The sequence below is a fragment of the Oryctolagus cuniculus genome, chromosome 15 (assembly GCF_051225735.1).
Source record: "Oryctolagus cuniculus isolate XC-2025 breed Fujian yellow rabbit chromosome 15, ASM5122573v1, whole genome shotgun sequence".
Taxonomy (NCBI): Eukaryota; Metazoa; Chordata; class Mammalia; order Lagomorpha; family Leporidae; genus Oryctolagus; species Oryctolagus cuniculus.
Window position 1 is genome coordinate 15,091,071 of NC_142881.1, and position 23,737 is coordinate 15,114,807.

Consider the following 23,737-nt stretch of genomic DNA (forward strand, 5'->3'; position numbering starts at 1 on the left):
AAACCAAGGTCTGGAACTCCCTCTGTTTCTCCCACACAGGTGGCTGGAACCCAATACTCAAGCTATCACCTGCTGCACCCAGGGTGTGCATCAGCAGGAAGCTTTATTGGAAGCAGAGCGAGGACTGGAACTCAGACACAACACGGTATGTAGGCAGCCCAAACAGCACCTTAACCAGTGTGCCAAACGCCCACCCCTTGCCTTTTGTTTTTTTAAACTTTTTCATATTTGTGCAAAGTACATGGATATATAACCATTCCACTTAAATCCATATGCACACAAAAGAAAATTAACTATACAGGAGAACATAAAAATGGCCAAAGGCAAGAGTTCTAAGTTAGGAACTGTACTTTTCAAACTTCTTTATGCTTGAGGGAAAATTACATATCTTCTTTCAGTTATACCATAATGCCCTCTCTACATCTGTGAAAACATGCACTAACAGAAAGAAAAGAAGCTCCTAACAAACAAAATACACAACTCAAAATAATCCTATCCTTTAGACAAAGTGAAATTTAAGTTTAGGAACCACTAGGCACTGAATTCCCACATTCAAATCATACTTGACACAAATGAAATCTTAGTCAAATAGTTTATTTTGCAAACACATACTCAAATTCAAACAAGTTAAAAAGTAATCAACACTTGATTTACTGCCTTAGTAATTATTATATCTTGGTTATGTTTGTAAGGAAACAAAAGAATTTAAAAGGAAACAGTCAATAGAATTCAAATTCTAAAATACCAGCCTTAGTTACACATTCATATTTTTCATTGTAATGAGATTACATCAAAATAAGTACTTTTTTAAAAATAACAGTCCCAGGATTTACAACAAATCTAACTAGCTTGTCTCTAAAACAAACAAGAAATATTTGCTTGTTTAAGTGTTTTAAAACCAATAAACAAAAGGAAATTTCTGCTTATAACACACCAGACAATCTGGACCAACAGAATTCAATGTGTAAACTGGAAAATCAGAAAAATTACATAAAAACAAAAAAAATCACCTTTAAGCTATTACAGAACTAACCAGTTGAGTCCAGGTGTGAAGTCACCGTGTCTATAAGCATTTGCTGATTTCAAAGTTGATGGTAAGGCGCAGGTATTTAGCTTAGAGATTAAGACACCTATATCCCACATCAGAGTGCCTGGGTTTGAGTCCTAACTCTGCTCCTGATTATATCTTCCCGCTGATGTGCACCACAGGAGGCAACAGGTGATGGCTCTAATTCCTGGGTCTCTGACACTGAGTTTCTGGCTCCCAGATTCAGACTGGTCCAGTCCAACTCCTCTGGACATTTAAGCAGAGATGAGTAGAAGGGAGCTCCATTTGGCACATGCACATACACACTTGCACACTCCCTCTCTCTCCCTCTCCCTCTCAAATCAGTGCGTATGAAAGTCGGAGGTGAGATCTGAAGGGCAGGCATTGTGGCCCAGAAGGTTAACCTGACACCTGGGACACCTACACCCCTTATTAGAATGCTGGTGCAGGTACCAGCTACTCAACTTCCAATTAGGGTTCCTGCTACTGCATTCTGGGAAGAGCAGATGACAGATCAAGTGCTTCTACATTTGGAAAACAAGGATGGAGTTCTGGGATCTTGGCTTTGGCCTGTCCCAGTTCTGGCTATTGCAGGGACTTGGAAGTGAATCAGCAGATAAAGGAGTTAGATATCTCTCCCTCTCCCCACCTCCTCCTCTCCCTCTCTCTCTCCCCCACTCCCCCTCCCCCTCCCCCTCTCCACCTCTCCCTCTCCCTCCCCCCCCCTTAAATAAGTTTCAAAACAAACACTGGGGTTGGTGTTGTGGTGTAGCAGGTAAAATCACCACCTGCAATGCCAGCATCCCATAAGGACACCAGTTCAAATCCCAGCTGTTCTACTTCCAATCCAGCTCCTTACTAATAGCCTGGGAAAAGCAGTGCAAGATGGCCCAAGTCTTGGGATCCTGCCACCTACATGAGACCCCTGGATAAAGCTCCTGGCTTTGGCCTGGCTCAGTTCTAGCCATTGTGTCCACCTGGAGAGTGAACAACTGGATAGAAGACCTCTCTGTCTCTCCCTCTCTATATATAACTTCCAAATAATAATTACATATTTAAAAATTTTTTAAATATAAAAAAGAAACTGGGTGATAATTTCAAGGGTTTTACAGAGCTAGGAAAACACAAAGAGGAATCTAGGACTCTTTGAACTGGGACCCCAGCAACTAGATAAGATAAAGAAGGAAACTATTATAAAGTCAAGACTTCCAAAGGATTACCCTGCAGTTTAGGTATGAATCACCACAACCTGAATTTGGATTAAGTTGAATGTCACTTACTAGCATCCCCAGGAACTCTGCAGGAATATAGAATCTAAACTCAAATTATTATTACCTATGAGTTTCCAAACACAACATTCAGCCTACAATTGGGTAACACACATGAGAAGTAACACTTCTTCATTTCAATCCATTCTCCACATTACAACAAATTTTGCCTACATGAGAAAGTCCAATTTATTCTTTTTAAAGGTTTATTTATTTACTTATTTGAGAGGCAGAGTTACAGACAGAGAGAGGGAGACACAGAGATGAAGGTCTTCCACCCACTTGTTCACTCTTCAAATCACTGCAACAGCCAGAGCTGTGGAGCCCCAAAGCCAGGAGCCAGGAGTTTTCTTCCAGGTTTCCCACACGGGTAGAGGGGCCCAAGCACTTGCATCAACTTTCGCTGCTTTCCCAGGCCATTAGCCGAGAGCTGGATTGGAAGTAGAGCAGCAGGACTCAACTTGCATCCATATGGGATGCTGGTTCCACAGGCAAAGGTTTAGCCTACTACACTAAAGCTCCAGCCCCCAATAAAGTCCAATTTCTTCAGTGTGGCATGCAGGGAAGCAACACTATAGTGATTGAAGGATTAAGCCTAGAATTATATAACCTAGACTTTCATTTTATCAGTTCCCAACTAGGCAACTCTGAGCCACCCATAAATCTCTGTGTGCCTCAACCTTCCATTCATAAAGTTACGATTAATAATACTTACCTAAAGGATTCTTGTGAAGATTAAATTAATGCACATAGAGAACTCTTACACATTGGCTAACACAAAATGACCATTCAGTAGATGTTACTAATTACTTTATTGTGTTATCTAGCCATATGTATCCCTTAACATCCCCTACAATCAAGTTACTCAAAACTATTTATCATTTTTCTAAAATATGTCCTTTAGTGTGTGTATACCTTTGGACACATTCTTTATCTAGAATGTCCTATCTGTCCCTCATATTTTGACTATCATTCTTCTACTCAATATTAAACTCACTATGGATTAGTTACTTCTGAAATAATATACACTCTTCTATAACCAGATTATAACGTTTATTTTGTGTGAAAAATCTGCTTACCTATCCTAACACATGACTGCACTGAAGAATTTGGCTGACTTTTGTCCCCAGTTCTTGGGATACAGCATTTAAATCCTTGTAATTTCTCCTGCGGCAGAAATGCCACTGTTATTCATGGTGAGCCCTGACAGTTTATGTCAACAAAGGTGCCTCAAGGTGGACCCCCAGATAATTTTAAAGATACAATTCAAGATCAGGAATGGCCACACAGAAAGATCAATGATGAGATTAAAGGGTATCAGCCTGACTTTGGGAGAGTTGATGGGGTCTAGAGATGTGAGCCCAACACTGTGGCAAATGATTCCATCAATCATACATGCATAATGAAACCCAAATAAGAACTATAGACACCTGAAGCTCAAGTGAGTCTCCTAGTTGGAAACACATACTGCTTTGTGGAGTGGGAAATGTGAGAAAATAAAGCTTTGCATTTGTGATCCTCCATAGCTCACTTCATGATTCTATTTTTTCTTAAAGATTTATTTATTTGTTTGTTTGTTTGAAAGGCAGAGTTACAGAGAGGCAGAGAGGGGGAGGGGTCTTCCAACTGCTGGTTTACTCCCCAGATGGCTGCAATGACCAGAACCATGCCAATCCGAAGCCAGGAGCCAGGAGTTTCTTCTGAGTCTCCCACATGGGTGCAGGGGCCCAAGGACTTGGCCTATCTTCTACTGCTTTCCCTGGCCATAGCAGAGAGCTGGATCAGAAGAGGAGCAGCTGGGACTCAAACTGGTGCCCATCTGGGATGCCGGCACTGCACGTGGCTGCTTTCCCCTCTACCCCACAGCACTGGCCCCTCATGACTCGGTTTGGCTAGCTCTAATTTCCATCTTTTCTAATAAAACCATAGTCCAAAATACAGCACACTTTGAGTTTTGTCAGTTATTTTAGCAAAATGTCAAACTTGAGGGCATAATTTGAAACCAAACAACCAAATTTGAAATCAGAAATACAGGTAGCAACTCCCCAAATTGGCAACTACTTTCTGAAGTAAGGGCAGTCTTGTCGATTACTGTGCTCTTAACCTAGGAAGCTCAGCCTAATTCCAAGTAGTTCATGTCAGAAACCACTGCAGTGGCCTATGTCTTATTCCTTATTATATCCTCAAGGCTAGGGATAGTCTCTGGAATTGAGAAGGCTGTCAAAAAGTTTGAGTAATAAACACTTATGAAACAGAAATAATTCAGACATAATTAAATTTGATTCTTAGCAAGGTGGAGCACAGAAAAATATAGTCCCTTAAAATCAGGATGTTAAGGTTCAGGTCCTAATCCTGCTTCTACCATCTGTTAGAAAGTAAATTCTTTGGGGTCACTGTTTTGGTGTAGTGGGTAAAGCCATCACCTGTGACACTGACATTCCATATGGGCACAGATTCAAGTCCTGGTTGCTCTACTTCCAATCCAGCTCCCTGCTAATGCGCATGAGAAAGCAGCAGAAGATGGCCCAAGTGACTGGGCCCCTGTCCTACATGAGACCCAACTCCTGGCTCTGGTCTGGGACAGCCCTGGTCATTGCAGCTATTTGGAGAGTGAACCAACAGACAGAAGATCTACCTTTCTCTCTCTCTCTCTTTCTCTCTCTCTCTCTCTCTCTCTCTTTCTTTCTCTCTTTCTCTTTCTCCCTCCTATCCATCTCCCCCTCTCTTTCTGTAACTCCACCTTTCAAGTAAATAAAATAAAAAATTTAAAAAGTAAGTAAATTCTCTGAATCTTGATTTTCTCAATTGTGAGATGTTGATAATGGGACTTTTTTCCATAAAATATTCTTGAGGATTAGATGACATTTAAACCACCTAGCACAGGGCTTAGCATCAAGTGGATATTCAATAAACAGGAGTTTCCCATATCCCTCAGGATATGTTAGCAAGAATAATTGCTGGGGCCGGCACTGTGGCGCAGCATGTTAAAGCCCTGGACTGAAGCACTGGCATCCCATATGGGCGCCGATTCTAGTCCCAGCTGCTCCTCTTCCGATCCAGCTCTCTGCTATGGCCTGGGATAGCAGTAGAAGATGGCCCAAGTCCTTGGGCCCCTGCACCCATGTGGGAAACCCGGATGAAGCTCCTGGCTTCGGACCGGCGCAGCTCCGGCTGTTGCGGCCATCTAGGGAGTGAACCAGCGGATGGAAGACCTCTCTCTCTGTCTCTACCTCACTCTGTAACTCTGTCTTGAATAAAAAAAAATAAAAAAAAAAGATAGTAAGAAAATAAGAAATCTCTCTCTTTCCCTCTGCCTTTCAAATTGCAAAAAAAAAAAAAAAAATTGCTAATGAAAAGTCACTAATTCAGGGTCACCGGATTCTGTCCCGGTTGCCCCTCTTCCAGGCCAGCTCTCTGCTGTGGCCTGGGTAGGCAGTGGAGGATGGCCCAAGTGCTTGGGCCCTGTACCCACATGGGAGACCAGGAGAAGCACCTGGCTCCTAGCTTCGGATAGGCGCAGTGCGCCGGCTGTAGCAGCCATTTGGGGGATGAACCAACAGACAGAAGACCTTTCTCTGTCTCTCTCTCACTAACTGCCTGTCAAAAAAAAAAAAAAAAAAAAAAAAAAAAAAGAACTTTAAAAAAAAGTCACTAATTCTACTTACAGCCATATACTAAACTCCATCTTGTTAATTATATTACTAAAGAGTCCTTTAATAACAGAAAATAATTGGTAAGAATGTTAAATGGATCATTGTTAATATACATTAGAACTACTAGAAAAACAAAAGGTAAACATCTAGAGGATGATCAATTAAAAGGGCCATAAATATATAGAGTAATGACAGCAAGAAGATGCTTAAATTGCTAAAAATGAATATATGAACCTGAGATCTTACCAAATCGTCATGAGTTATTTTACAACAAAATTGTTCAAGAGGCTCTATTCTATTTTCTATCTTCTAAATATCCAGAGATACAGGGCTAGATAGAGGGCATCATTTTTATAAAGATCAGACATCTCAAAAATGAAGTTCTAAAAATATTTTAACCTGGCCGGCGCCACGGCTCAATAGGCTAATCCTCCACCTAGCGGTGCTGGCACACCGGGTTCTAGTCCCAGTCGGGGCACCAGATTCTGTATCAGTTGCCCCTCTTCCAGGCCAGCTCTCTGCTGTGGCCCGGGAAGGCAGTGGAGGATGGCCCAAGTGCTTGGGCCCTGCACCCGCATGGGAGACCAGGGTAAGTACCTGGCTCCTACCATCAGATCAGCACAGTGCGCCGGCCGCAGTACACCGGCCGCAGCGGCCATTGGAGGGTGAACCAACGGCAAAAAGGAAGACCTTTCTCTCTGTCTCTCTCTCTCACTATCCACTCTGCCTGTCAAAAAATATATATATATTTTAACCAATAGCAATATCACAGAATAAGTGCCTAAACCCCTCAGGGTTCACTCTAAAGTAGATAGCAGGAAATACAAGTCTTACATGATTGTCAAAAATAATAATAGTTAATTCCTGATAAAACAGGATATTTGCAATATGAATAGTAAAAAGGAAAACCAAAATTTAAAAATTAGATGATAAAAATACGCTTTTATCGTTAATTTCCGACAATGACAGAACACATAAGAGATACTACATAAATAACAAAAGTAAATAATGTAATAAATAGCCAAAAATCATGTTAGTAAGGTGTACACAAAAGCTACACATGTTCAAAATTATTTCTATGTCCAAAATTTTTTCTCCCAATCATAAAATTTTTATAATCTCTATATACATAAACATTTTAATTAACATTTTAAGTTATATAATTTTAAAATAAATCTTATTACTTTACTACTACTAAAATATTTTGAAGCATCTAAAATTTCCATATTTTGAGAACAGAAACACCTTCTCTACCTCACCATCACACAAAGCAGAACTTAACTCTTTGTGTTGAATTTTAAAAACTCATTTTATTGAAATAGATAACTATAAAAATATCAGTATATACATCTGCCTACTTGTCAGCTAGAATTCACCCTAATCTATCCAAATAGGTATTTCTGAAAACATATTCAAACCACTTTGAGAATAAACACATTGAGAATAAAGAATATTTATAAAGTAATCTCTGTTTCCAATAAGCTGAACTACTTGCTTATTTCTGCTATATCAGTGTTTATATTATGGCATCTATCCTTGACAGTCACGGTGCAACAGTACACAACAGAGTATTACAATCACCTTTGAAATTTAACCATCAATATCTACACTAAATTTATTCTGAAGTATACATCAATTTTTAAGGATTATTTATTTTCACCTACTTGAAAGACACAGTGAGAGAGAGGGAGAGTGAGAGAGATTTGCAATCTTCCATCACTGGGTCACCCCCAGGTGACCCAATGGTCACATCCAGGACTGGGCCAGGCCGAAGCCAGGAGCCCAGAACTCCATCAGTGTCTCCCACATGGGTGGCAGGGTCCCAAACACTTGAGCCATCATCTGCTGCTTCCCAGAATGCACTAGCAGGAAGCCAGATCAGAAGCTGAGTATCCGGGATTCAAATTGGCATTCCAATATGGGATGCAGTGGCTTCACCCACTGCATGACAACACTTATCTCTGTATTTAAAATGAATAAATCACATACAGGGGGCCAGCATTGTAGTGCAGCAGGTGAAGCTGCTGCCTGTGACACCAGCATCCTATTTGAGTACTAGCCGCTCTTCTTCCAACCCAACACCCTGCTTATGCGCCTAGGAAAGCAGAAGATGCCCAAGTGCTTGGGTCCCTGCCATCCATGTGAGATACCTGGATGGAGTTCTAGTCTCCTGGTTTTGGCCCAACTCAGCCCAGCCATTGCAGCCATCTGGAAAGTAAATCAGCAGATGGAAGATTCCCTGTATCCATATAACTCTGCTTTTCAAACAAATACATAAATCCTTTTTAAAAATCGTGTAAAGGGGCTAGCATTGTGGCACAATGGGTAAAGCTGTCACCTGATATTGACATCCCATATGGGCACTGATTTGTATCCTGGCTGCTCCTCTTCCAATCCAGCCCCCTGCTAAAGATCTGGAAAAATCAACAGAAGATGGGCCAAGTATTTGGGGCCCCACCACCCATGTTAAGCCACTGCCTGCAGTGCCAGCTATTCCATTTCTGATTCAGCTGATAATGATTATTCCAGATAATGCCCCTAGGAAAGCACCAGAAGATAACCCAAGCATTGGGACCCCTGTCACCCTCATAGGAGACCTGGAAGAAGCTCTTAGCCCCTGGCTTCATCCTGGTCCAACACCAGCCATTACAGCCATCTGGGGAGTGAATCAGCAGATGGAAAATCTCTCATTCTCTCTGTGTGTCTCTCCCTTTATCTCTATTTCTGACTTTCATATAAATAAATATATATTTTTTTAAAATTATATGTAGTTGGCCGGCGCTGTGGTACAGCGGGTTAAAGCCCGCTACAGTGCCGGCATCCCATATGGGCACCAGTTTGAGTCCCAGCTGCTTCACTTCCAATCCAGCTCTCTGCCATGGCCTGGAAAAGCAGTAGAAGATGGCCCAAGCCTTGGGCCTTTGTACCCACGTGGGAGACCCAGAAGTCGTCCCTGGCTCCAATCAGCTGACTTTGGATCAGCTCAGTTCTGGTAGTTGTGGTCATTTGGGGAATGAGCCAGCAGATAGAAAACCTCTGTCTCTCTCTCTGGAGCCACCTCTCTCTGTAACTCTGTCTTTCAAATAAATAAAATAAATCTTAAAAAATAAATAAATAGATAAAAATAAAAAAATAAAATTATATGTAGTTACTTTTCTACAACTGGCTAACAATTCATCAACTAAAACAGTTACTCACCTAAGTACAGCTATTAAAGGTGCATATATTGAATCTCCATCATAAACATACATATGATCCCAGCTACATTCTGTAGCAAAATGATTGAATCTTAATCTTAACACAGCATTTGGACTGAAAAAAATTAAAATATTTTAAAATTAATATATAATGTACAAAGCACAGATTGAAGAAATTTAAAATAGAATATTTTATTAAAAACCTATTATAGATAATTTACTATATGTATACTTAAATCAATAGAATAAAAGATTAATAAGACATCACATATAATTTTAAAAATAAGATGTAACTTTCAAAATATTTTAACAGGTTATATTATGCATATTTTCTAAAAATTTTGCCAACAGGTAATAGTCCATTCTATTGATTAAGGGAGAAGTTACAAAGATTTGTATATATTATTGAAAGCTTATTTAGCTAAACACTTAAAATGAATACATTTTCAATGAATAGAAATTGTTTTTAAATAAAGCTGCCTTTAAAAATTCACTACACAATAAGCTATTATTCTCATTTCTACAATTCAGTGAAACATTAATAACTTCTTCAAATTGTAATCAAAAGTCTCAATATTTTTAACAAATAAACAGACTACACATATACAGCAAAGAAATGACAGCTTTTAACTTTTAAAAAATTTTAAATAACAAAAAACATGGGTTCCCAAATATACTCAAAAATTCATAAAATTCTTCTAAAAGAATTCGAGTCAATTCACATATCATCTACTCATATGTTAAAACATAGCCCAGGCCGGCGCCGCGGCTCACTAGGCTAATCCTCCAGCTTGCGGCGCTGGCACACCGGGTTCTAGTCCCGGTCGGGGCACCAGATTCTGTACCGGTTGCCCCTCTTCCAGGCCAACTCTCCGCTGTGGCCCGGGAGTGCAGTGGATGGCCCAGGTCCTTGGGCCCTGCACCCCATGGGAGACCAGGAGAAGTACCTGGCTCCTACCATCAGATCAGCGCAGTGCGCCGGCCGCAGCGCGCCGGCCGCGGCAGCCATTGGAGGGTGAACCAATGGCAAAGGAAGACCTTTCTCTCTGTCTCTCTCTCACTGTCCACTCTGCCTGTCAAAAAATAAAATAAATAAATAAATAAAAAATAAAAAAACATAGCCCTAATTACTGAAAAATACTCTGAAATAGATAAGTAACTCTCCAACAAAATGTCCTTTTAAAAATATTCTTAGATCTAAAATAGTGAATAGTATGAACTAATGGTATAATTTCAGCATGGAATATTTTTATACTTCATATGGAGTATTCAAATTTTATAAGATGTTTAAAACAAGCTAAAACTTTCCAATTTAATGTCAAAGAAATATAACTCAAAAATGAGATACATATAAAACTAATCTATTATCATAAGTGAAAGTGTGCTACACTTTTTACATTAAACATGATGCCTCTAAGATGTAAATTCCATGAAAAAACACTTCTAATAATAAGTAATTAAACTATTCAACTATAAAGGCATTAACCTTAAAGTGTTAGCATTAATATGACACCACCTTTATCATTTCAGAATAAAATAAATTAACCTAAATTGCATACTTACTAGCCTTCAATTAGCCATGTACATTTAGTTTTATACTTATAGTTAATTGGGCCATCTGTTAAATATCCAGAAGGTTCTGTTAACCTAAAAGAGAAAACAAAATCATGAAAACAATTACCTTAAAGTAACGTTAAGACATGCAGTAATGTTTGAACATTTGAAAGTCATTAATCCAAAGAATGGGACATGGCAATTTCCCAAAATGGAGGATTTACATACAACTTAGGGAAATATGCAAATTGCTATATTTCTCTCTAAATCTCAAAGGAAATTCATTTTGGTTCTTTTCAAACCTTGATACATCATGAACATTTTAATTCACATAATAGAAAAAGACAATTGGGGCCGGTGCTGTGGCACAGTGGGTTAACACCCTGGCCTGAAGCACCAGCATCCCATATGGGCGCCGGTTCGAGACCCGGCTGTTCCACTTCGAATCCAGCTCTCTGCTATGGCCTGGGATAGCAGCAGAGGATGGTACAGGTCCTTGGGCCCCAACACCCACGTGGGAGATCAGAAGGAAGCTGCTGGCTCCTGGCTTCGGATCCGCACAGCTCTGGCTCTTGCAGCCAATTGAGGAGTGAACCAGTGGATAGAAGACCTCTCTCTCTCTCTCTCTCTCTCCCTCCCTCCCTCCCTCCCTCCTTCTCCTCTCTGTGTAACTCTGACTTTCAAATAAATAAATCTTAAAAAAAAAAGAAAAAGACAATTGAAAGATTAAACATTATAACGCTCATGCAAAACAGATTAAGTTAAATTTCACCTGTACAAAAATTCAGTTGAGGCAAAAAAAAAAAAAAGGAAAATCAATTGCACTTTGAAAGATGCAGATTCACAGCAAAGAGAAACAGCATATAGACATCTCACTTAGGAGACTTACATGGTTAGCTCTATTTACTTTCCATGTACCATGATTTCTAAGGTGGCTGTCTACAGATCTTATAGAGTTCTATCACCTATTTTTATGATCATTTTCTCTTATCTACTTTACATCTAGTCCAAGTATTCAGTCAATTTTATAAATAGACTAAATCAAAAGGTTTTATATCTTTATTTCATACACAGAAAGACAGTTGGGAAAATCTCAGATTTTCAGAATTTAAAGAGATTTAAAACATGGGGCCGGCGCCATGGCACACTAGGTTAATCCTCTGCCTGTGGCACTGGCATCCTATATGGGCGCCGGGTTCTAGTCCCGGTTGCTCCTCTTCCAGTCTAGCTCTCTGCTGTGGCCTGGGATACCAGAAGATGGCCCAAGTACTTGGTCCCCTGCACCCGCATGGGAGACCAGGAGGAAGCACCTGGCTCCTGGCTTTGGATTGGCGCAGCTCCAGCAGTTGCGGCCATTTGGAGAGTGAACCAAAGGAAGGAAGACCTTTCTCTCTGTATCTCTCTCTCTCACTGTAACTCTGTCAAATAAATAAACAAAATCTTTAAAAAAAATTTACAACAAAAGATCTCAAATCTATTTCATTTTGTTCTTACTTCCAGCCCAATTATCAACAAAAAACCATACTTTAAATAACTATAATATCTTCTCACTTAACATTTATATGTATTATGTATGTAAGTATATATACACTCACGGATCACAGATAATGGGTGATTATGTACTCACAAAAAGAACCACATATATACACACCAATATTAGGGTCACTATCTACTTTTAGATTAAATTAATTTTCCTTACAGAGACTTAAAAAACATCAGGGGGAAATTTTCATTTTCCTATATCAGAGTTGACAGAAAATATTAATATCATTTGTACATATTTCATAATCTCTGCTAACTACTTGGGTTTTATAATAAAGGGTTTATTTCATGCTTGGAAAATTTCTGAAGAATAGGCAAACTCCTATGTTCTTAAATTAGTGTTAATAAAGCTTTTTTTTTTTTGACAGAGTGGACAGTGAGAGAGAGAGAGACAGAGAGAAAGGTCTTCCTTTGCTGTTGGTTCACCCCTCAAGTGGCAAAGGCGCTGCGCCTATCTGAAGCCAGGAGCCAGGTGCTTCCTCCTGGTCTCCCATGAGGGTGCAGGGCCCAAGGACTTGGGCCATCCTCCACTGCTCTCCAGGGCCACAGCAGAGAGCTGGACTGGAAGAGCAGCAACTGGGACAGAATCCGGCACCCCGACCGGGACTAGAACTTGGGGTGTCGGCACCGCAGGCGGAGGATTAGCCTAGTGAGCCGCGGCACCAGCCTAAAATGAGCATTTTCTAAGTGCCTGCCGCTACTGTGAGTACATATAATATGTTACCTAATTAAAAAAATCTCAAAAACCCTGTGAGATAGTGAGTAATTAGTAATCTTATATCACAGATAACAAAACTGAAGCACAGGGTAATTAATTTGCCCTGATTATTCACTTCCAATAATACTGGACAAGGTAATTTAGAAAAACTCCCCACTGAAGACAACTTGATAGGCTGAGGAACAATTTTTTAAATTTTAAACACATCTTATAAATAATAAAATGATAAAAGCTGAAATCCAGAAGTGACAAATTCTTTAAGAGAAGCAAGGCATTCAAAGCTGCTTTGCTCTGCTGAGACAGACGCCTATCAGGCTTTTCCAATTGGGTGGGATGTGTTTGGAAGCCTCAGAATAGAAGAGGGACAAAGTCAGAGTTAATGGCCCACAAAAGGTGTGGAAACAAACGGCATGGCAGTTTGACTTGGAACACCTTAACTTTATTAAGGTAAGGATGTACAGAAATAAACCAGCCCTTAGCTAGACTGCAGTAGTCTTGCTACAAGTCATCTGGGTAGCAGAAAATTCCAAGCCTTAAAATCAGCCTCAGCAGCCTGCAACTGCTCATCTGCCAAGGCTCCTAATAGAAGATCCATGCTCTATAAAGAAAGATAATACCAATACAGCCCTCAAACTACTTCAATGAATAATTTTTCAAATAAAATATCTAGCACAATGATAATTATGCATGACAAAATGCAAAAAATAAGACACTGTAACTGACAATAGGAACAGACTCAAAGATACTCCAATTATTGATATTATTAGATATACTCTATAAAACAAATATGCTTATTAAGTTAAAAAAGAAGATTTAAAATGTTGGCAGTTAATTCAAACTATGAAAAGTAATAGCATATTTGAAAGAAATGATAGAAATTCTTGTATTAAAAGCAATAATCAAAACTGAGGATTCAACAAACAAGTTTAACCACAAATTAAACATAGTTGAAAAAAGTATGAAAGACCTAGAAGATAGGTCCATAGAAGATAACCAAACTACAGCAGAATATTTAAGAAATCAATCCTTCACGATAAAATTCCAAAAGCCGAGATTCTAGCTTCAGAGCAGGGGAAATAGGGAATAGGTAGAAGGTTAAAACCACAAATTATCAATTATGGTTTTATAAAAACAAGGATTACAATAGCTTTGCATACTCTCAGTTTGCTTATTAAATGTATATTCTTTCACTTTTTTCTTTTGTATACAAGCTGTTGGAAGTTAACTTTATAATTTAGTGTTCAGGCAACAGAATTTTCAGTGTGACTGGATGAATATGAGTTATTAAAAAATGATGAAAACAATGACTTTGGAGACTGAGTTTTTCTTCAGAGAAAAGACAAGAACTTCACATGCAGGAAGTCTATCTTCTCAGGTAGACACAGTGTTGTTTGGTTGTTGTTGGAGCATTCAAATATGTTTAAAAAGTTGCTTATGGAAGCTGAATCATTAAAGAGAACAAAGGGCCAGTTATCCATCTATTACCTCTCAACTCCAATTTCCCCTATTTGCCTACTCTGAAAAAAGATCTGAGCCCTTCAAATACTTTTCCTTTGCTAGATCCAAGACATTAAAGCAGCATGCTTTGTCAACAGCTCTTGAAGTCTGTGTGGCTTCTCTTACACAGACTCTTACATGGGACCCACCAGCACCCAGCACCCAGCCACTTCCACCAACACTGTCCCTCAGGAAAATTCACAGAAAAGTGCCCACAGGAGACACACTGACAGCTTTCCCTGGGCATCCTATATAGTGGTTTTAGGCAAAGTTCCAGTACGCAGATACTGAGCAAGTACTACCAACAACAACCCCAAAGAAAACTTCTCTGCCATTCATAAACCTACAGCCAGTCATGTCCTCCAAGAGATGTATAGATATCTGGCTAGAAGCAGGAAGTGGCCTTCACTTAGGCATTGTATCTCAGTCATAAAAGCAGTAGTGGATGCTCTTTATACCTAATATTTCTATACTCTTCAGCGTTCTCTTCAGTTCTCACTAACTAATCTCTCATTATTCCCAATTGCTAACACAGTTAACACCTCTTTACATTAAAATTTTCCTGTTAAAATCAAGAGTCTTTTTTTTCCTAACTTGACTTAGATCAATACACTAATAATTAAGGATGTATAAAATAAAATCACAATAACCACCACTTTGCACCTAACATAACAAATAAAATTAAAATTATTTGAAGGCGGAACAAAATAATGACTGAGTAAGAGACTCCAAGGATCTCCCACAGAGACACCAATTTGAGCAGCTAGTCACACAACAAATCACCTTCATAAGAGCCAAGGAATCCAAGTAACAGACCACAGTGCCTAGTTTTAGTATAATAATAATAAAAGATGCATTGAAGAAGGCAGAAGGAAACAGGTACCATATCACCCCGACCCCAACTCTTGGTAGCAAAACATGGAGAGAGACACTTTCCTCTTGAGTAGTGAGAGAGAATAAAGACCAGACCTTAGACCTGAAACCCAACGCCAGGCCTGCTATGGTGAAACCTAAAGTTGGACAGGACCTTCATGGCCTCTGACCCTTAGCTAGTACCTGCCTATGGAAATTCTGGAAAAGGGTCCACTTTTGCCACCCTTCCTCCAGCAGATAGTGGAGCAAGACTCCAGCAACTGGGTAGCAGGGTGGGGAAGTGAACTTAGGGCTTTGTCTGGAAGCCCAGAGTTGGGCCTTCTGCAGTGAGTCCCAATGCCAGGCAAAGCCCAAAGGCCTCTATCTTCAGTCCAGGGCTCACAGACACAACCCCGTCATCAGTCAGGGACCTGTGCCTTTGTGGTACAAATCACAGTTTCAGCCTGCATAACCCCCAGCAACTTATGGACATAGTGTGCCTCTGCAAGACAACGGATGTAGATATAAGATTCAAGTGCAATCCAGCTTATTGTCAAGCCTGGGCAGCCAACAAACTGCCTTTACCACCCCTCTCCCAAATGCACAAACAGTAAGGAGCAAGACTCCAGTCACTTAGGAGTAGGGCACCAAAGCCAACACAGGACTGTGTCTTAGATCAAATAAGGTTATCACTGGGCAGATACTAACAGTGAGTGTGCACTGGATAAAGCCCCTGGACTTGCCCCAGTCCTAAGTAGGAACTTGGCGTTCCCAGCTCATTAGATGTATATTCTAGCCAGCATCACCTGTGGTTGGCTGCAGTGGACTTGGGTTGCCAGTCAACCTCATCACAAAAAGCCATCAAAAAATGGACGTTGGCCCACCCCTGTACTATAGTGTTCTTGGCAGGGGAGGCGGGTGTTGTGAGTTATGGGTGTGATCTATCATTGCAGTATAGGTAGCCACAAAATTGCGTACTCCATTCCCCTCACAACCCCAAGCAGCATATAATAGAGACAGTAATTGTCTGCTTGGAAAAAGAAAAGGTAGGTGGATGCCAAGCCTGTCCAGAGAAACCTAGAGCTGATACTGCAGGGATTCACACACTCTAGCCAGACTCTAGGCTGATGCTATTACAACCTCAACCACGCCCTTGCCATCACAGGTACCCAAGAGACACCTCCAGGACTCTAGGCTGATGCTCTCACAACCCCACATCCTGTCCCATGGGCTGCTACTGAGACCCGTGCTCCCCTGTGGCTTATGAGGAACACCTCACAACTCCTCTGTCTCTGCCACCAACTGCAGTGGAAGAGGATACAGGGAGACTAGACTAGAACACCCAACTAGAAATAAAGCCAAAATAGCCTACCAGATACCTGTAGCCATGTCTTCATGAAGAAGCCTTTTATCATGAAAACCACTTGTTAAGAAACAACTAATCCAGGGCCAGCACAGCGGCTCAATAGGCTAATCCTCCGCCTGTGGCGCCGGCACACCGGGTTCTAGTCCCAGTCGGGGCGCCAGATTCTGTCCCGGTTGCCCCTCTTCCAGGCCAGCTCTCTGCTGTGGCCCAGGAAGGCGGTGAAGGATGCCCAAGTCCTTGGGCCCTACACCCCATGGGAGACCAGGAGAAGCACCTGGCTCCTGCCATTGGATCAGCGCAGTGCGCCGGCCGCAGCGCGCCAGCCGTGGCAGCCATTGGAGGGTGAACCAACGGCAAAGGAAGACCTTTCTCTCTCTCTCTCTCTCTCTCTCACTGTCCACTCTGCCTGTCAAAAAAAAAAAGAAAGAAAGAAAGAAAGAAAGAAAGAAAGAAAGAAAGAAAGAGAGAGAGAGAGAGAGAGAGATACAACATGCAAACAGAAAACAAAAGTACACAGGAGTAGCTATACTAGTATCAGACAAGTAGACTCAAGACAAAAACCATAACAGACAAAGAAGATTACAATACAATGATCAAGGGATCAATTCAACAAGAACAGTCCATTCAACAACTGCAGAATATACATTCTTCACATCTGCACATGGAACACTGTCTGGGAAACACCACATATTAGGCCACAAAACAAGTCTCAAAAATTTCAAAAAACCAAAATTATGTATTTTTTTTCTGACCATAATGGGAAAAAATCAACAAAAGGGTTTCTAGGAATTATACAAATACATAAAGACTGAAAACTATGCTCCTCAGTGAACAACAGATCACTAAAAAAAATCAAAAGAGACAGTTAAAAATTCCTTCAAGCTGACATCACAACATACAAAAATTTATGGAACACAGCAAAACAGTGGTAAGAGGAATGTTTATAATAAGTACCCACAACAACAAAAAAATAGAAATATAGCAAGTAACCTAACAATGCATTTCAAGAGCCTAGAAAAACAAGAACAAACCAAACCCTAAGTTAGCAGAAGGAAAGAAATAATGAGAAATAAATGAAATAGAAATTTTAAAAATACAGAAGATAAACAAAATCAATACACCTTTAAACTAAAAAAAATGAATATTCACATATATAAAATCAGAGATGACAAATGAGCTTTTAGGACTGATGCCACAGAAAAATTAAAAATATCAATAATACCAAATATTGGTAAGGATGTGGAAAAAATTTTTACAGGAATAAATCAGTATAACTACTTTAGAAAATAACAAGTATGACCTTGCATAATTGAAAAGAGATTTCTTATTGTAGGAGTCAAAGATGTTGGAGACATGGGAAGCAGGACACACAGCCAACTCATAGAATCACAAATGCCCTAAACAGCACTCTGGCCTCAGAATCAGCCCTTAAGGCATTCAGATCTGGCTAAAAAGCCCATGAGAGTTTCGAAGGCATGGAAAGCCAAGACACTCCTTAAATGAAAGATCTCTGCAAGTGAAATCCCAGTGGAAAGAACAGGCCATCAAAGAAGGAGGTAGCTTTCTTGAAGGGAGGAGAGAACTTCCACTTTGATTATGGTCTTGTCTAAATAAGGTTGTAGTTTGTGAACTCAAGAGGCTTCCATAACCTTGGCAGCTCATGACAAGAGCCTCAGGTGATTACTGACATCATAAATAAGAGTGTGAATTGTTAAATCAACAACAGGAGTCACTGGGAACTTGCTCCCCATGTAGGACCTCTGTTCTTAATGTGTTGTACTAGGAGAATGAACGGTAAAACTAGTCTTCAAACAGTACTTTACACTTTGTGAGTCTGTGTGGGTGCAAACTGTTGAAATCTTTTAGTTAGTATAGAGCTGATCTCTTGAATATAAAGATAGTTAAAAATGAATCTTAATGAAGAATGGGATGGGAGAGGGAATAGGAGATGAGATGGTCTGCGGGTGGGAGGGTGGTTATGGGGGGAAGAACCGCTATAATCCAAAAATTGTACATTCAAAATTTATATTTATAAATAAAAGTTTTCTTTAAAAAAAAAAAGATGTTGAGGAAACCCTCAGTTTCCTTACCTCTTTGCTCCCCTCTCTTCTATGTATCAGTCTTCTGCCTGCACCTCCCAAATATACTACTACATGTGTTTAGTTCTTGTCTCAGCATCTGCTAAACAGTGACAGAGGGAAGGGTGACCAACTAACACAGTTCATACTAGAAAGTATAACTTCAGGATCAGACTCTCAGGCTGAGTCAATTACTAACCAAGTGGTAACAGGGCCACCTTCATGGTAGACACTGTGGAAATAGCCCACAGCATGCTAGCATATCACAATTTCTAAGGTTTTTCACTTGTAGTGAATTGAGATGGGCTATGAGTAGAGGGTGAAGCACTCACTAAGAGTTGGCTTATGCAATATCCTTCCTAATATTTAACAAATATAATAGCAATGATAATTGTAAGAACTGTAAAATCAGTTGGTTGATGTTAAAAGCCACTAATGGGCTAAAGGAAGAAAATTATGGACTCTGTAATTTTAGGGGCAGTGTCAAAGCCAGAAGCTTCTCTAATATTTAGAAATTCTAATCTCCTGCAGCCACAGGGTAAATCAAGCTTAAAAACAGGCCAAGAACCAGAAATAAAAGGAGCAGAATAACACAAAAAGTATAATGCAGTCCTGGTAAAACTCCAGTGCTAAAGACTGTGCACCAGGGGCTGGCGCTGTGGCACAGCGGGTTAATGCCCTGGCCTGAAGCACCAGCATCCCATATGGGCACCAGTTCAAGACCTGGCTGCTCCACTTCCCATCCAGCTCTCTGCTATGGCCTGGGATAGCAGTGGAAGATGGCTCAAGTCCTTGGGCCCCGGCACCTGCGTAGGAGACCCAGAGGAACCTCCTGGCACCTGGCTTCAGATAGCGCAGTTCCAGCCATTACGGCCAATTAGGGAGTGAACCATCAGATGGAAGACCTCTCTCTCTCTCTCTCTCTGCCTCTCTCTGTATAACTCTTTCAAGTAAAAATAAATAAATCTTTAAAAAAAAAAAAAAAAAAAGACAATGCACCAAAACCAAAATGGAATCCTGATACTTAGAGAAGGGTGCTATGTGGTTATAGACCTTAAAGTCTCAGATTTCTTGGACTCTCTTGGTCTGCAAATGTCTTTCAAAAGCAAGGGTTGACAACACAAATAAATTCATATGCTATTTAAATGACTACTTATTCTTTTGCCATAGTAATAAGTAACATCAGAACTGAATTAGAGTGGCCAGCACTGTGCTGTAGCAAGCAAAGCCAATGCCTGCAATGTTGGCATCCCATATGGGCGCTGGTTTAAGTTCCAGCTGCTCCACTTCCAATCCAGCTCTCTGCTATGGCCTGGGAAAGCAGTAGAAGATGGCCCAAGTGCTTGCGCCCCTGCACCCACATGGGAGACCCGGAAGGCGCTCCTGGCTTTGGATCAATGCAGCTCCGGCTTTGCGGCCATCTGGATAGTGAACCAGCGAATGGAAGAACTCTCTCTCTCTCTCTCTCTTCTCTCTCCTCTCTTCTCTCTTCTCTCTCTGCCTCTCTGTAACACTGCCTTTCAAATAAAATGAATATTTTTTAAATGCACCAAAAATGATACAATCCCAGACAAAATCCTCCAAATATTTAAATAGGAAATAATATCAATATTTGCAATCTCTTTCAGGAACTAAAGAAAAAAGGAATATACCCAACTGTTTTAAAACCTCAAGATAATACTCTAATCAAGAAACCAAAACCTAACAAAAAATATCTTAAGAAATAAAAATTACAAATACTCCTCACACAAAAATACAAAACAAAATGTTATCAAATTTATGATCAATTGTGAACTAAAACTGATCTTGTTTATGTGATCCTTTTGACTCTTAGTCCTATCATTATGATCAATTGTGAACAGAAATTGATCACTTGGACTAGTGAGATGGCATTGGTACATGCCACCTTGATGGGATTGAATTGGAATCCCCTGGCACGTATCTAACTCTGCCATTAGGGGCAAGTCCGATTGAGCATGTCCCAAACTATACATCTCCTCCTCTCTTACTCCCACTCTTATATTTAACAGAGATCACTTTTCAGTTAAATTTCAACACCTAAGAATAATTGTGTGTTAATTGCACAGCTCAACCAATGGTATTAAATAGAACAAACAAAAATACTAAAAGGGATAAAGTATTAAGTTGTTCATCAACAGTAAGGACAAGGGCTGATCAGGTCACTGTTTCTCATAGTGTCCATTTCACTTCAACAGGTTTCCTTTTGGTGCTCAGTTAGTTGTCACCGATCAGGGAGAACATATGATATTTGTCCCTTTGGAAATGGCTTATTTCATTCAGCATGATATTTTCCAGATTCCTCCATTTTGTTGCAAATGACTGGATTTCATTTTTTACTGCTATATAGTATTCTATAGAGTATATATCCCATAATTTCTTTATCCAGTCTACTGTTGATGGGCATTTAGGTTGATTCCAGGTCTTAGCTATTGTGAATTGAGCTGCAATAAACATTAAGGTGCAGATAGCTTTTTTATTTGCCAATTTAATTTCCTTTGGGTAAATTCCAAGGAGTGAGATGGCTGGGTTGTATGGGAGGGTTATATTCAGGTTTCTGAGGAATCTCCAAACTGACTTCCATAGTGGCTTTACCAGTTTGCATTCCCACCAACATTGATCATAATGAAAGGATTAAGAGTTAAAGGGATCACATAAACAAGACTAGTGTCTGCTAATACTAACTGATAGAATTAAAAAAGAGAATGACCCAACATGGGAAGTGGGATACACAGCAGACTCATAGAATCACAAATGCCCTAAACAGCACTCTGGCCTCAGAATCAGCCCTTAAGGCATTCAGATCTGGCTGAAGAGCCCATGAGAGTTTCACAGGCATGGAAAACCAAGACACTCTGGAAAATACACACACACACACACACACACACACCCCTAAATGAAAGATCTCTGTGAGTGAGATCCCAGTGGAAAGAAGGGGCCATCAAAGAAGGAGGTACCTTTCTCTGAAGGGAGGAGAGAACTTCCACTTTGATTATGGTCTTGTCTAAATAAGGTTGTAGTTTGTGAACTCAAGAGGCTTCCATAGCCTTGGCAACTCATGACAAGAGCCTAGGGTGATTACTGACATCATAAACAAGAGTGTCAATTGTAAGTCAACAACAGGAGTCACTATGCACTTACTCCCCATGTAGGGTCTCTGTCCTTAATGTGTTGTACAATGTAAATTAATGCTATAACTAGTACTCAAACAGTACTTTACATTTTGTGTTTCTGTGTGGGTGCAAACTGTTGAAATCTTTACTTAATAGATACTAAATCGATCTTCTGTATATAAAGATAATTGAAAATGAATCTTGATGTGAATGGAACGGGAGAGGGAGCGGGAGATAGGAGGGTTGCAGGTGGGAGGGAAGTTATGGGGTGGGGGGGAGCCACTGTAATCCAAAAGCTATACTTTGGAAATTTATATTTATTAAAAATTTTTAAAAATTATCAGATTTAATCCAGCAATATATAAAAAGAATGACACATAACAGTATTCCATGCAGAGAACTGTGTGAAGATTCGGAGGCTAATGAAAGAGCTTACTATGTTTAGAGAATTCCAAAAAATTTAATGGAGCAATGGGGAATAGTAGAGATGAGACTATATAGAGTAACCCAGATGACAATGCTCATAAGAATGGAGAGGATATATGTAACAGTTATTCAGGCTGGTTCCAGGAGGAGCCCATAAATTTAATTATACTAATCCCTTGAGCAATTGAAAATCACCTCATATTTTTCATATTTAATTCACAAATTCATCTGCTGATTCAAATTCCCATGCCTAATGTGAAACCCCTTCAGAGCAGAGAAGTAGCTGTGCAGAAGGCACAGCTTCCTCAAAAACAATGAAAGACAAATAAACAGCCCACTGCTACCTGAGCAAAACATACAACTGAAGTCAACAAAAGATACGCCAAAGCCTGGGAGGAAAAGCTGAGGAGATTCTTTGGGGAATTAGGGCATTGAAAAGCCTCTGCCTAGCCGTATGGATACATGCAGGGGAATTTAGGGAACCACACACAGGATCAAAGAGGAATGCATGTGCAGAAAAGACCTGAGGAGACAAATCTTTCAGTTCAGGCTAATCTTTAGGTCCAGAACAACCAAGGAGTGGAGGCTAAGGCAGAGCTGTAAACAACAGGACTAAGCACTGAAGGAGTGCCCCACACACAGCCAATCTCCAAAGACGGAGGAGCTTTTCATTTTTCCTATGCTCCAGACATTCAAGGAAATCTGCCAAAATATTAGCTGACCATAAACTAAAGAGATAGTGATTTCAGGGACTTAACACAAGAAAAAATACTGTCTTTCCAAATAGTTTAGAAAACACACTAAAGAAATAACTACAACCCCCAGAAGCAGCAAAAACAAACCCTGAGGAGGATTAAAAAAAAAAAAAAAAAAAAAAACACCTCCTAACTTATCACATTCTAATAGCCAAATGTCCAATTTCCAACAACAAAATTAGAAAGCATGAAAAGAAATAAGAAGCATAGCCCAGGCCGGTGCTGCGGCTTACTTGGCTAATCCTCCGCCTACAGCGCCGGCACCCCAGGTTCTAGTCCCGGTTGGGGCGCTGGATTCTGTCCTGGTTGCACCTCTTCCAGTCCAGCTCTCTGCTGTGGCCCAGAAGTGCAGTGGAGGGGCCCCACACCCGCATGGGAGATCAAGAGGAAGTACTTGGCTGCTGGCTTCGGATCAGCGCAGAGCGCCGGCCACAATGCACTGGCCGTAGTGGCCACTTGGTGGTGGGTGAACCAACAGAAAAGGGAAGACCTTTCTCTCTGTCTCTCTCTCACTGTCTAACTCTGCCTGTCAAAAAAAAAAAAAAAAAAATAGCCCAATCGTAGGAGAAATTAAGAGACACTGCTCCTAAGGAAACATAGGCACTGGTCTTGCTAAACAGACATCAAATAATCATCTTAAATACGCTTAAAT

At 40.3% G+C, this 23,737-nt stretch overlaps 1 protein-coding gene across 6 annotated transcripts in view; it reads right to left on the bottom strand.

The window, feature by feature from the left end:
- ATRNL1 (attractin like 1) overlaps positions 1-23,737 on the bottom strand; it is an 818,312-nt gene that overhangs the window by 773,809 nt on the left and 20,766 nt on the right. For all 6 annotated transcript variants that reach the window (XR_011382205.2, XM_089314254.1, XM_070057169.2 and 3 more), the window contains exons 2-3: positions 10,730-10,813; positions 9,168-9,281 (exon numbers count right to left, since the gene is read on the bottom strand). Coding sequence is in view for 5 of the 6 variants with exons in the window: in XM_089314254.1 (XP_089170380.1) it covers positions 9,168-9,281; positions 10,730-10,813 (198 nt within the window). In the remaining variant the exon portion in view is untranslated. The remainder of the gene's footprint in view (positions 1-9,167; positions 9,282-10,729; positions 10,814-23,737) is intronic.